Source organism: Electrophorus electricus, chromosome 8 (assembly GCF_013358815.1).
Source record: "Electrophorus electricus isolate fEleEle1 chromosome 8, fEleEle1.pri, whole genome shotgun sequence".
Taxonomy (NCBI): Eukaryota; Metazoa; Chordata; class Actinopteri; order Gymnotiformes; family Gymnotidae; genus Electrophorus; species Electrophorus electricus.
This window is the reverse complement of record NC_049542.1, coordinates 3,512,267-3,527,266: the sequence shown is the minus strand read 5'-3', so window position 1 is coordinate 3,527,266 and position 15,000 is coordinate 3,512,267. Positions and strand designations below refer to the sequence as shown.

At 50.2% G+C, this 15,000-nt stretch overlaps 1 protein-coding gene across 2 annotated transcripts in view; it reads left to right on the top strand.

Annotated features, from left to right (window-relative positions):
* Window positions 1-14,127, top strand: part of LOC113591687 (exostosin-1) — a 116,094-nt gene extending 101,967 nt beyond the window's left edge. Inside the window, exons 9-12 of one of the 2 annotated variants that reach the window (XM_035529207.1) lie at window positions 6,140-6,229; window positions 9,028-9,199; window positions 12,856-13,016; window positions 13,353-14,127. In XM_035529207.1, the coding sequence (XP_035385100.1) occupies window positions 6,140-6,229; window positions 9,028-9,199; window positions 12,856-13,016; window positions 13,353-13,538 (609 nt within the window). In that variant the 3' untranslated portion in view covers window positions 13,539-14,127. Of the gene's footprint in view, window positions 1-6,139; window positions 6,230-9,027; window positions 9,200-12,842; window positions 13,017-13,352 lie in introns of those variants that run through there. The other variant, XM_035529206.1, reaches the window with a different exon arrangement.
* The last annotated feature ends 873 nt before the right edge of the window (window positions 14,128-15,000 follow it).

The window sequence follows — 15,000 nt, the reverse complement described above, 5'->3', positions numbered from 1 at the left end:
CATGCCAACATCGGTACCTTTATGAACATCGGTAGCCATGCCAACATCGGTACCTTTATGAACATCGGTAGCCATGCCAACATCGGTACCCTTTGCTTAGGTACAAGCACAGAGGTAAAAACGTGAGACATGGGTAACGTTAGCGCTGATGTTATGGCTCACAGATCCTGCCTCATCTTGTCAGTTTGCTGCGTGGTTTGTTACAAACACCCTCCCTCCATCCCAGCAAGACAGACCCAGTACTACGGACCTGGACCTCCTCCGATCGCTGGACCCAAGTCATTAGCGTCCCTCTATCCTGCCTGGTGGCTTCCTGGCCACAGCACCTCCGCTGACCCGAGACTGGGTGCTTGACCGAGCTTCGCGCAGCATCAGCACCGGTAGGGGGCGCAGGCGTGGTCCCGGTGTGTCTGACACTCCATACACCCATCTAACTTATTACCCGAGCCTACCCCGGACCGGTGACTGGATCGTCACACTACACCGCCTTCTGCAAAACAGGGTACGCGAGAGGTCAATAGGCAGAGGTCGCCTGCGTGTAGCCACAAAAACAACGGCTCTCTAAACGATTCCCAAGAGTCCCGCGATCCCTCTATTAGAGATTCGTTACTTCTGAGTCATTTGAACGAGTGTAACGACTCCGTCTGGCTTCCCTTACCAGGAGGTCCCATATTGATTTGGCTTTTACTAACCAGATTATTAGCACTAGGTACATGATGAAATATGTTTATTATGTTCCCAGGCCATTCACACAGATTTGCTCAATAGTAAAAGTGAATGGCTGGTTTGTAAAAATAACACAGTACAGGGTCCACACAATGCTACACACCTGGCGCCAGGCGTGTGACAGGCTCGAAGGTAATGGATTACGTGTCGGGGCGTGGTGAAGTGCTTCATTAGAAATGTGGGTTAGTAACAGTCTGAGAGAGAGAGAGAGAGAGAGAGAGGAGAGAGAGAGAGAGAGAGAGAGAGAGAGAGAGAGAGAGAGAGAGGAGAGAGAGAGAGAGAGAGAGAGAGAGAGAGAGAGAGAGAGAGAGAGAGCTCCCTTAATACCTTAATATCCCTCATCATTTAGTGGCTGATTATTATCCCTAGTCATTTACTGATTGGTTATTGGCCCTAGTCTATTAGCATTTGTTCAAGTTCAAGTTCAAGTTTGGTTTATTTGTCACATACATAGTCATACACAGTATAACTGGCAGTGAAATGGTTGACTATTTGACTATTATCCCTAGTCATTTTACTGGTTTATAATGCAATAGGAAAAAAAACTTTAGGTAATTGACTTATTAAGGGAAGAAAAAAGCTCTTGTTTAAACGAGCTTGTTTAAGTGACCCAGACCCTTTAATTAAAAGTCAATGACTTAATAAGGCTGGCGCTTCTCTGAAGCCTCTATAGGCTGATTTAGTAGAGACACTTTATTATTAGCAGGGTACACACTGAAGCCCTGCCCCACACACACACGTGCAGATACAGTGGATATCTGTGGACGGTCTCCGCCCAAGCAGGTCTCTCCGGCCTCGCGAGGGTTCTTGTTAACAGCAAGGGAGGGCTGTCACGCTCCGCGAAGCTGTAGCTTATAAAGTCAGGATTTTTTTTTATTCTTTTTTTTTTTTTTTTCCCCCCAGTTGCTGTCGAGTCAGTTTTGAGCCAAATCTTCTTTTTTTTCTTTAGGCGTAGTTTTCTCTCTCTCTCTCTTTTTTTGGACCGTCTCGACACAGTTGCTGCAGCTTTTTTACCAGCCTCCGAGACCCCGCGTCCTTGCGCGAGGGTGCTACGCCAACAACACAAACGCAACACCAAGAATACAACACCAACACGCCAGCACGACACCAACACAACACCAATACAGCAACACATCGTAACACCACCAACAACACCAATACCGACACAAGCACAGCACCACAACAATACAAACACAACACCGATACAACATCACAACACCACCAATACCAATACAAACACAACGCAAGCACAGCACCACAATAATACAAACACAACACCAATACATCACAACAACACCAATACCAATACAAACACAACGCAAGCACAGCACCACAACAATACAAACACAACACCAATACATCACAACAACACCAATACCAATACAAACACAACGCAAGCACAGCACCACAACAATACAAACACAACACCAATACAACATCACAACACCACCAATACAAACACAACGCAAGCACAGCACCACAATAATACAAACACAACACCAATACATCACAACAACACCAATACCAATACAAACACAACGCAAGCACAGCACCACAACAATACAAACACAACACCGATACAACATCACAACACCACCAATACAAACACAACGCAAGCACAGCACCACAATAATACAAACACAACACCAATACATCACAACAACACCAATACCAATACAAACACAACGCAAGCACAGCACCACAACAATACAAACACAACACCGATACAACATCACAACACCACCAATACCAATACAAACACAACGCAAGCACAGCACCACAACAATACAAACACAACACCAATACCAATACAAGACCACAACAATACAAACACATAACCAACAGCAGTACAACACCAAAACTAATATACCACAACAACACAACACCAACACCAACACAACACCACAACAATACAAACCCAACACATACATGTGTAATAATACATAAATAGCAAATCGGTAGAATACATCATTAATTCCGTGGAAGAGCTAGTTTACAGTGGGCAGGAGAAATGGTCGCAACGCTAAATTTAAGGGGACGTTCCAAAGGCACCCACAGGGGAGAACCCCCTCATGCTGAGTTAGCACTGAGCGTCAACTGGCAAGAAGGTCTGGCGATCAAAACTTTCTTCATTGAGATTTCAGAGCAATAAGCAGCATTGCAGAGCTGCAAAGAGGCTACGCAGTCAATACCTGGATAGCAGGTGCACAAAATAACTTAACCTGTCAGGAGGAGAAGCTAATATACAAAGCTAATATATAAAGGTAATATACACGTGAAGACACATATTTGGACAAACCGTATTGGAAAAGAGTTACCGTGATCACAAACAACACTTTAAATATCGCGTTTTATCACTCTTTGGTGCATTCCCTGCCTTGGTGGAGCTGGATATAAAAATTGGATATAAAATATGCACTCAGACTGTAGAGGGTGCCTGGTTTAATATATTTGTTTACAGCAGTTTAAAAATAAAAACCTTGCTGTACATGCGATCCAGCAGACATCACGCGTGTATTAGGAGCTCCGTGTCTAATGTGTTCTGTTTTGGGGGTTTTTTTCAGAAAAACCGAATGACATTTGTGAAACTCACCTCCGTCGCACCTTGCGATGAATAAAAGCAGTTATCGCTTTTGTCTTGTGTACCTTCGTCTCCCAAATGCCACTGGATTTTCTGCAACCCAATATCGTTAAGTGTTTCAAATCCGAATATTGTTGTGCACAATATACTGATACTATGCGTTGAAATGTCATTAGTTGTTGGAAACAGGCTGTGTTGCTGATGTCCTACTGGTCGTTTTCATGAGCTGCGTCGGTCTGGCCAAGATGGGCAGTGAAACGTTAGTTTGAAAGCAGCTCTGTTCGCAAGGCTTGTCAGAGACTGCTGGGAAGAGAATTGAAAGGTCTACCGTGTTTCAGTAAACGTCGGATGGAAAAAGTTAAGCAACCGTCATAGCCACTATTGCCTAAACAATAGCTTTAGCTATATGATTGGTTATAGCTAAGGGGCAGTCTCGAGCTAAATAAAAGTCTTGGCAAAACGGAAGTTTAAAAAGCCTAACTGAAAAAAAAACAAAAAAACAACTTGAATAGCTACAGGTGAGTTTGCTGGTCGTGTGGCATCGGTTCAAAGCACGATAGCTTTAATTTGTGGCAAATTTTGTTTATCGACTCCTTAATGACCCTGTGCCGTTTGGGAGAACAATTAACAGGACAAAACGCGTCGAATTTGGAACATTTCTGCGAACCACGGGGCATGGCAGAGGCAAGTTTTGAAAAGGTTTTATACGGTGATGACAGCAACCCAAGTTCAGTGGTCTGCTTCACGCAACATACCAACGGTTGAGTGTTTATCCCCAGGAAGGTCCACGATGCCTGATGTCACCTCACAGAGAGGATGATGGGATAGCGGAGGGGGTGGGGTGGGGGTTTGGGCCCACGGAAGAGAGATGTAAGATGGCGACCAAATCAACCTGGTAATCGAATATGGCGGAAATGACATGTAAGAGGACCTCGGTGACGCCTCCTACGCCAGGAGGCACTGAGTGACAGCTCCATCTCTGTGACAACCCGCTAATCAGTGGGATGTAACAGGAGCAGAGTGAGAAGGAGCCTGAGAGGGAACGTTGAACGCTCTGGGAAAGATTAGTTGGAACCAAGCGGCACACAGATGCAGCGGCATCAGCCAGAAATGCGGCTGATATACACACGCGCGCGTGCACGCATCTATTTTTCCTGACCCGAGGCAGATCTCAGAGCTATCAGGGTGGTGTCGATGGAACACTATCGTGATGAATGAGCTCAGAGATGCGTGCGTGTGTGTGTGTGTGTGTGTGTGTGTGTGTGTGTGTGTGTGTGTGTGTGTGTGTCTACTTGGGAAAGACAAGAAACATTTTTAAACGGTGGCCTCATTTAACCCCTTTAGCAGAAAGTGTCAGATGGGAAACACTTTGGTTAAAGCATGCACACGCACACGCAGTCATGTCATCCCTGTAACAGAACAAGCCTGCTGGCCGAGGTACGGAGGGCTGGACCAAATGACAGACGACCTCCGGGGCTGGCGGCTCCTGACCCGCACTCTCCTCTCACACACACCTCTTTCGATCTCCATCCCTCGCTGCACTTCAGCCCTTCCCCCCTCTCTCTCCCTCTCTCTCTCTCTCTCTCTCTCCCTCTCTCTCCCTCTCTCTCTCTCTCACTCTCTCTCTCTCTCCCTCACTCTCTCTCCCTCTCTCTCTCTCTCCCTCTCTCTCTCCCTCTCTCTCTCTCTCTCCCTCTCTCTCTCTCTCTCTCTCTCTCTCTCTCTCTTCTCACTTCTGCGCTCCTTATCTTTCCCCATCGACTCCAGCCGGAGTCCCATTACCTTCCATCCCATAATAACAACGGAGGGGGTCATATGGAAGCTAAACAGGTGGCCTAGCATGGATCGTAGCCAAGGCAACTTAACGGAACTGCAGCTCTGTTACTCTTTCAACCACCCACACACACACACAGCGAGGAAATGACTTTTGGCAACATACGTAGGCTTGGTAAGCCAGCAGGAGAGGTTCCGCGTGCCGTTTTCGTACGTTTTTGGACCGTTTCTGTACGTTTTCGGACCGTTTATGTTCCTAGGCTGAACCGGGCTTCTGAAGGGCCTGAGTCAACATTTCGGGGTCATTCTTCAGGTACATGTAAACAGTAGAAGAGATTCGTAGAAGAGATTCAGTCCGTAAAGTTCAGGTACATGTAAACAGTAGAAGAGATTCGGTCCGTAAAGTTCAGGTACATGTAAACAGTAGAAGAGATTCGGTCCGTAAAGTTCAGGTACATGTAAACAGTAGAAGAGATTCGGTCCGTAAAGTTCAGGTACATGTAAACAGTAGAAGAGATTCTGTCCGTAAAGTTCAGGTAAACATAAACGGTAGAAGAGATTCAGTCCGTAAAGTTCAGGTACACGTAGACAATAGAAAAGATTCACATGATACTGTCCCAGGCCTCTGTGTCTAGAGATCCCCATGTAGATGGTCAGGCGAGAAGCAGTCGTAAAGGTATGACTTTATACGACTTTTTACCCGTTGACACCCGTGCTGACAATTGTTCCCGAGGGCAAGGTTGCTGATTTCATTGTCATCGCTTTGGAATTACGCAATCAGAGGCCGTCTCTCACAAGCTGCTGCTTCAAACAGTAAGTCGAAGGAGGTGTGTACTGTCACATTTGTTCGTTGTGATTCCTCACGTGACCAAAACAAATCTCAAAACAGACGTCTCAGTAATGAGGACATTGACTGAAGAGGTCAAGATGGATTTGGGTTTGTTTTTTCTTTCATGAGGACTCGGGAACATGGGGGTTTGTTTTTTGGTTTTTTATGTTTAGATAGCTGGTGATGTTCTCTGTGGTTGCCGATGTCATTTCCTGTTCCTGCTCTTCCAGACGATGAGCGGGCGATTTTTCCCACACGATGTCATCAGGACCGACGCGGTGCTCAGCCTGGATGAGGATTCCGTCCTTTCCACCAATGAGGTTCGTCTCCCTATTGCTCTCCACCAATAAGATGATGACTCTGGCTCAACCCTGATTTCTGTTCACCAATGAGGTACAGCCATCCTCAGCCTTTCTCAGCACTAGATGTTCTGAGATTGTTTGGGGGTGCAATCATATAGTTCACAAATTTTCTCAATTCACCATGAAGAACCGTACCAGTAAAGAGTTGAATTGGTTTTCCTCGTGTTACAGTACATGAAGCAGAACTGTAAAGACACGATTATGAACTAGTGGTGGTTGATTCATCTAAATAGGCTTTTCAGAATTTACATTTACGGCATTTAGCAGACGCTCTTATCCAAAGCGACTTACAAAAGTGCTTTGTCATTTACTCAGAGAATATAAGTCTTCATGTAAAAACACCTAAATAGGCTTTTTCAGAATATAAGTCTCCATGTAAAAACACCTAAATAGGCTTTTTCAGAATATAAGTCTTCATGTAAAAACACCTAAATAGGCTTTTTCAGAATATGAGTCTCCATGTAAAAACACCTAAATAGGCTTTTTCAGAATATAAGTCTCCATGTAAAAACACCTAAATAGGCTTTTTCAGAATATAAGTCTCCATGTAAAAACACCTAAATAGGCTTTTTCAGAATATGAGTCTCCATGTAAAAACACCTAAATAGGCTTTTTCAGAATATAAGTCTCCATGTAAAAACACCTAAATAGGCTTTTTCAGAATATAAGTCTCCATGTAAAAACTTTGAACAAAAATTGGCTTTTTCTCTGCCAATGAGACTCTTCAGTTCCTGAAGGTACTGGACCTGCTGTCTTTATTTGACACAGACTATTCGACGGTAGTAAACCAAACTGGAAAATACAGAAACATATATTATTGTCTTCTTCAGAAATGAAACAAAGCTCAACTTAAAAAGAACAAAAAAAATCTGTTTTTATAAGCAGCTCATTATACTCTTCAGATTTGTGTGTGTGTGTGTGTGTGTGTGTGTGTGTGTGTGTGCGTGTTTCGAGCACTATTTGTTATGCGCATCATATTTCCACTCCCCCTCACCGCAGTGTTTTCTATTTGCGCATGCACTTTGTTAATGTCAATTCCCGTCCTTGGATTCAATTACAGCAGCCGTGATATTTACCCAGCGCGGGACAGGCAGGCCGCTGGATTTGGGTTTAATTGCGCTTTGCCGCATAACTCGATAAGACGATAATACTTGTCTGAGAAGCAGGCGGAGAGGTGGCGGAGGCGAGGCAGGGGAGTTCCTCTAGGCGTGTGCCAGCAATGTCTGGGTTTAATCGGGGCCCGGTTACAGGGCTCAGGGCTCGTAAACTCCTACCGCAACCCTGCGGAGCACAGCAAAGGAGGTCCGCCCGCTACATCTCTAAGAGATTAGCTGTGCTACGACTTGGATGCGTATCAAGTTCACTGGGAATGTTTACCTGCGAGAGAGAGAGAGAGAGAGAGAGAGAGAGAGAGAGAGAGAGAGAGAGAGAGAGAGAGAGAGAGGGAGGGAGAGAGAGAGAGTAAAAGACTGACACCTGCTCAGAAAACATGGACTCTCCACGCTGCTACACCAGCCAGCCGCCGGACGCTGTGTTCCAGGACGCCAGCGGTACGCCGTCACATCGTTGCGGCGACAGTCAGGATGCCGGAGCATCAGAGTGTGTGTGAGAGGAGGAGGGAGGGTGAGAATAACGGGAATAACAGAGCTCCGGGTCCGACGCAGAGCTGCCGGCGCTCACTCCAACAGAGAGGCTTTGTGTCGCCGACCTGCTAACCGTGTGGCTGACCGCGTCGGGGTTGTGTTTGTTACGCGCCGCGAATCCGAGCCGAGAGGGGAGGTTCGCACGCGCTAAACCAGTTCCCACGAGCTACAAAATTAGCCACGCGCCGTTGGCCACAAGTTGCACTAGAATAAAAACGGAGCTACAGTGATACCTGATCAGTGGATATTCTTATAATTATATAAATATGGGCATGAAGGTTTTCAGTCAGTCAGACCAACACGTTGTCTTGGGTTAAACAGGCAACTGAATTTATAGTATAATGCTTAGATTATACTAAGTGCGTTACATAGTTAACTACTCATGCTAAACGTGCATAATCTCAGATCTAAATGTTTGATTCTGTGTGCACTGATTCGATCAGCTTTCAGTTTGTTAAAGAAGACTACAAGGTGTGTTCATAGGGGTAACTAAAGATAAATCTTTCTTGATAACTGGATGATTAACTATATAAAATAAATAAATATATATATATATATATATATATATATATATATATATATATATATATATATATATATATATTCTCTTCGTGTTAGCAGATAAACATTAGCAGATAAATGTCTCAAAGTGAAGGCAAATGTTCCAGACCACAAGAACATGCTCCTTAAGCCACCCGAAGGTCTCAAACCCAGCAGGCCCGAGCCCGGGAGCCCAACGAGGGCGGTGGCGTGTCGGAATAGGTTCTGAAAAACGACTTGCGGCTTGTTTTAAATCCATTCGAATCGCGCCCTCTCATAGCGCTGTCTCGGGTCATTAATCCGGTTATTAAAATGGGGAAACGGAACGTCGGGCCTGAACGTTCGCGAGGAGAGACCGGCACCTGGGCTGACCGGTCAAACCGAGCACCCTCGACCCCGCGGGAGAAACAAACGGACCTGCTAACGAATGTTTATTACGTTCCATGTTCGTCGAATGACACAGCCTTGCTTACGCAGCCCATTCTGTAATACGCTATGCGCATCTTGCACACGCTAACAACAACAACAACAACAAAGAGGAATAATTCCTGTTTTGCGATCTCCCGTTGACAGGTTGACTTCGCCTTTATTGTATGGCGCAGTTTCCCCGAGCGCGTGGTCGGGTACCCCGCACGCAGCCATTACTGGGACGCAGGGAAGGAGAGGTGGGGTTACACGTCGAAATGGACCAATGAGTACTCGATGGTCCTGACGGGCGCCGCCTTCTACCACAGGTACGGAACCCATATGGACCGGGGGGGGGGCGGGGCTTCCGGGCAGCACGCGAGAATTACACGATGCGCGCCATTATCACTATTCTGAGCGTGCAGACGGAGCGAACGCGACGCAAATGTCCAGTTAGACAGCAACAAAAGCAGAAAATGACGATTTCCAGCAGGGAGTTTTGCAAGAGTAAGCCACGAGCTACGGAAGCTGGGCGAGGTTTCTCCCAGACGGCTCAGGTCGCATCTCCTGGCAGGGCGCTGGAGAGGCTCCCGGAGACGTTGTGATGGTACAGTAGCTCATAAACACTTCAGCTGCCAGATGCACCGGCGTGGTTGCAGTGATGTGCGGAGCAGGTGAGGTTTGTTTTAGCTGCAGGCCCTTCTGATCGTCCTTCAGTGTAAGCTACACACACACATACACACACACACACACACATCATGCTGCCAGACCTTCAGCCTGACAAATCCTGAACTATCCCAGTGCCTGTACAGTCAAGTAATGCCTAAGAGATGCAGAGCAACATTGTGTGTGTGTGAACACATATATGGGGGGAGCAGAGAGAGAAACAAACCCCAACAGAGAGACATCAGACAGCAGCGGGACGACTAAGACAAAATGGAGTCAACGGAGAGAGAGAGAAATGGAAACATCTGAAGAGAGACACCATGCCTCTCTCTCTCTCTCTCTCTCTCTCTCTCTCTCCCCTCTCTCTCTCCCTCTCTCCTTCTCCCTCTCTCTGTCTCTCTCTCCCTCCCTCCCTCCCTCTCTCTCTATCTCCTCCCTCCCTCCCTCTCTCTCCCTCCCTCTCCCTCTCTCTCCCTCCTTCTCCCTCTCTCTGTCTCTCTCTCTCTCCCTCCCTCCCTCCCTCCCTCCCTCCTCCCGCTCTCTGTCTCTCTTCCTCCCTCTCGCTCTCTCTCCCTCCCTCTCTCTCTCTCTCTGCCTCCCTCCTTCTCCCTCTCCCTCCCTCTCTCTCCCTCCCTCCCTCTCTCCCTCTCTCCCTCTTTCTCTCTCTCCCTCCCTCCCTCCCTCTCTCTTCCTCCCTCCCTCCCTCTCTCTCTCTCTCTCCCTCCCTCCCTCCCTCTCTCTTCCTCCCTCCCTCCCTCCCTCTCTCTTCCTCCCTCCCTCTCTCTTCCTCCCTCCCTCCCTCCCTCTCTCTTCCTCCCTCCCTCCCTCCCTCTTTCTCCCTCTCTGTCTCTCTCTCTCTCCCTCCCTCCCTCCCTCCCTCTTCCTCTCCCCTCCCTCTCTCCCTCTCTCCTTCTCCCTCTCTCTGTCTCTCTCTCCCTCCCTCCCTCCCTCTCTCTCTTCCTCCCTCCCTCCCTCTCTCTCCCTCCCTCTCCCTCTCTCTCCCTCCTTCTCCCTCTCTCTGTCTCTCTCTCTCTCCCTCCCTCCCTCCCTCCCTCCCTCCTCCCGCTCTCTGTCTCTCTTCCTCCCTCTCGCTCTCTCTCCCTCCCTCTCTCTCTCTCTCTGCCTCCCTCCTTCTCCCTCTCCCTCCTCTCTCTCCCTCCCTCCCTCATCTCCCTCTCTCCCTCTTTCTCTCTCTCCCTCCCTCCCTCCCTCTCTCTTCCTCCCTCCCTCCCTCTCTCTCTCTCTCTCCCTCCCTCCTCCCTCTCTCTTCCTCCCTCCCTCCCTCCTCTCTCTTCCTCCCTCCCTCTCTCTTCCTCCCTCCCTCCCTCCCTCTCTCTTCCTCCCTCCCTCCCTCCTCTTTCTCCCTCTCTGTCTCTCTCTCTCTTCCCTCCCTCCCTCCCTCCCTCTTCCTCTCCCCTCCCTCTCTCCCTCTCTCCCTCCTTCTCCCTCTCTCTGTCTCTCTACCTCTTCCTTCCTCCCTCCCCCTCCCTCTCTCCCTCCCCCTCCCTCCCTCCCTCCCTCTCTCTCTTCCTCCCTCCCTCCCTCTCTCTCCCTCCCTCTCCCTCTCTCTCCCTCCTTCTCCCTCTCTGTCCTCTCTCTCTCTCCTCCCTCCCTCCTCTCCTCCCTCCCTCCTCCCGCTCTCTGTCTCTCTTCCTCCCTCTCGCTCTCTCTCCCTCCCTCTCTCTCTCTCTCTCTCTCTCTGCCTCCCTCCTTCTCCCTCTCCCTCCCTCTCTCTCCTCCCTCTCTCCCTCCCTCTCTCTCTTCCTCCCTCCCTCCCTCCTCTCTTCCCTCCCTCTCCCTCTCTCTCCCTCCTTCTCCCTCTCTCTGTCCTCTCTCTCTCTCCCTCCCTCCCTCCCTCCCTCCCTCCCTCCTCCCGCTCTCTGTCTCTCTTCCTCCCTCTCGCTCTCTCTCCCTCCCTCTCTCTCTCTCTCTCTCTCTCTGCCTCCCTCCTTCTCCCTCCCTCCCTCTCTCTCCTCCCTCTCTCCCTCCCTCTCTCTCTTCTCTTCCTCCCTCCCTCCCTCTCTCTCCCTCCCTCTCCCTCTCTCTCCCTCCTTCTCCCTCTCTCTGTCTCTCTCTCTCTCCCTCCCTCCCTCCCTCCCTCCCTCCCTCCTCCCGCTCTCTGTCTCTCTTCCTCCCTCTCGCTCTCTCTCCCTCCCTCTCTCTCTCTCTCTCTCTCTCTCTGCCTCCCTCCTTCTCCCTCTCCCTCCCTCTCTCTCCCTCCCTCCCTCCCCCTCCCTCCCTCCCTCCCTCTCTCTCTTCCTCCCTCCCTCCCTCTCTCTCCCTCCCTCTCCCTCTCTCTCCCTCCTTCTCCCTCTCTGTCTCTCTCTCTCTCCCTCCCTCCTTCTCCCTCTCTGTCTCTCTCTCTCTCCCTCCCTCCCTCCCTCCCTCCCTCCCTCCTCCCGCTCTCTGTCTCTCTTCCTCCCTCTCGCTCTCTCTCCCTCCCTCTCTCTCTCTCTCTCTCTCTCTGCCTCCCTCCTTCTCCCTCTCCCTCCCTCTCTCTCCCTCCCTCTCTCCCTCCCTCTCTCTCTTCCTCCCTCCCTCCCTCTCTCTCCCTCCCTCTCCCTCTCTCTCCCTCCTTCTCCCTCTCTCTGTCTCTCTCTCTCTCCCTCCCTCCCTCCCTCCCTCCCTCCCTCCTCCCGCTCTCTGTCTCTCTTCCTCCCTCTCGCTCTCTCTCCCTCCCTCTCTCTCTCTCTCTCTCTCTCTCTCTGCCTCCCTCCTTCTCCTCTCCCTCCCTCTCTCCCTCCCTCCCTCCCCCTCCCTCCCTCCCTCCCTCTCTCTCTCCTCCTCCCTCCTCTCTCTCCCTCCCTCTCCCTCTCTCTCCTCCTTCTCCCTCCTCTGTCGCTCTCTCTCGTCCCTCCCTCCCTCCTCCCTCCCTCCTCCCGCTCTCTGTCTCTCTTCCTCCCTCTCGCTCTCTCTCCTCCCTCTCTCTCTCTCTCTCTCTCTCTGCCTCCCTCCTTCTCCCTCTCCCTCCCTCTCTCTCTCCTCCCTCTCTCCCTCCCTCTCTCTCTTCCTCCCTCCCTCCCTCTCTCTCCCCTCCCTCTCCCTCTCTCTCCCTCCTTCTCCCTCTCTCTGTCTCTCTCTCTCTCCCTCCTCCTCCCACTCTCCTCTCCCTCCCTCCTCCTCCCACTCTCCGTCTCTCTTTCCTCCCTCTCGCTCACCTTCTCCCCTCCCTCTCTCTCTCTCTCTCTCTCTCTGCCTCCCTCCTTCTCCCTCTCCCTCCCTCTCTCTCCCTCCCTCCCTCTCCCTCCCTCCCTCTCTCCCTCCCTCTCTCCCTCCCTCTCTCCTCCCTCTCTCTCTCTCTCTCTCTCTCTCTCTCAGTACTATAATTACCTGTACACACGCACTACCTGCCTGCTGGACTCCTCGCCATGGTTGATGAGCTCGCCAACTGCGAGGATATTCTAATGAACTTCCTCGTCTCCGCGGTAACCAAGCTCCCGCCGATCAAAGTCACACAGAAGAAACAGTACAAGGAGACTATGATGCAACAGGTCTGTGTCTGTGTGTGTGTGTGTGTGTGTGTGTATTTCAGATAGATGAGTGTGTATCCCAGGTGATTCCTTTGCTGTAGACACAAACGTTAACGCCAGCATTAATAGATAGATAACCACAGGGCAGACAATCCGACAGAGAGAGAAAAACGTGTGTGTGTGTTTAGAGAGAGACGGCTCTGAGGTCATTTCCTGTCTCCACATTAGCTTTTGATGAATGTCTCAATATTGAAACAGTTTGGGCTGCAACAGGTGGGCTTTAGTTGACTCTTTCCCCACTGCTTCACTCATCCCTCACTCCCTCCCTCCTAATTTCTCTCTCTCTCTCCATCACAGGGCTCGAAGTCGTCCCGGTGGGCGGACCCGGACCACTTCGCCCAGAGGCAGTCCTGCACCAACGCCTTCACCGATTGGTTCGGCTTCATGCCGCTCGTGCGCTCCCAGCTCCGCCTCGACCCCGTGCTGTTCAAGGACCAGGTGTCCATCCTCCGCAAGAAGTACCGGGACATCGAGCGACTATAGGGAACGGGCCACGGCGTCTCTGCCCTTAGTCCCTTAGGCCACGCCCCCCCCCCACACACACACACTCACACACACACCATCGCCAACGAACACGAGACACATCTCGCTCGCTGCAGCCGGGCCTGGCTGACATTACAACCGCGACGCAGCGCGGTGAAAAACGGAAATATGCAACTCTGGCCTTTCTCGTGCGGGGACGACGGAGGAAGGGGGGCGGGGTTACCGGCAGAGGCGTGGCCTCTCGCCAATGCCTGCAATATGTATGGGTTCATTTTTCTTTTTTTTTTGTACAAGTACCTTTTTTTAAAAGCAGCATAAAGTCCAAATAAAGTCACCGAATGCTAATGACGAGATTCAGTGTGATCATCTAAAGGTCATCTAAAGTCATGTACAGTCAATTTCCAAAAGATTTTTCTTGGTAGGCTAAATGAATGAATTGTCTTTGGTGCTTGGCAATGACAAGTTATTGAAATGTATCCTGTTTGCCTTGTAGCTTTATCTGGAGAATCTTCTCGGACGCATCCTGGCACGAATGTGCGTGCATCTTATTTATGGCCAGTTCATAGCTGCATAGTTGCGTGCTTTGAGAGTATATATGACCGGGCTGAGGTGTAGTGGACCAGTGACCCGGTGATCCTGCTCAGAGCGCCCGCACCCGCCCGGTAAAAGCACACACACACACACTTCAGAAGGTTTGCCTGTGGCAGAGGTCTTCTTTGAGTACACGGCTGTGTGTGGGTTTGTATTTGCAGATGTGACTGATTCGGTGATGGCTCCATTTGTGTGTGTGTGTGTGGTGTGTGTGTGAGTGTGTGTGAGTGTGTGTGTGAGTGTGTGTGTGTGTGTGTGTGTGTGTGTGAGAGTGTGTGTGAGTGTGTGAGTGTGTGTGTGTGCGTGTTTACTGACAGGTTTTGATTTCCATTGGTATACAAACTATCTTCTCCTCCTTGAAGAGCACAAAGAGGAGAGATGAGTCAGGCAGAGCCTTACCTCCCTGTAACACGCCCTCCCGGCCCGGCCCCGCCCCCAGCCCGGCCCCGCCCCCAACTCGGCCCCGCCCCGCCTCCTCCGCGCTCAGTTCTTCTCTCTTCTTCGCCCTCCCCTCCCCCGACATCCATTCAAATACGAGCAGGTCAGTGTTATGACTCGAGGTAGGGGAAACCAGATGACAGCAGGTAAACGTAATTATAAGCGTGCGGGCAACACACACACACATATATATATATATATAAACTTATGGACAGACATCAGACTCGCAATCTGCAGGTGAGGTGTGTGTGTGTGCGTTACACATATCTTTCTTACCCACACCACTGCAGACTCACACACACACACACCACACCACAACACACACCACACGGGTTCCTCTCACATCAATCAGCAGGACACGCTCAGACCCCGGCAGCCGCTACCTTTGAAAGCAGACGGCGGCTTGGCTCTTGGCCTGGTGCGTCTGAATCCA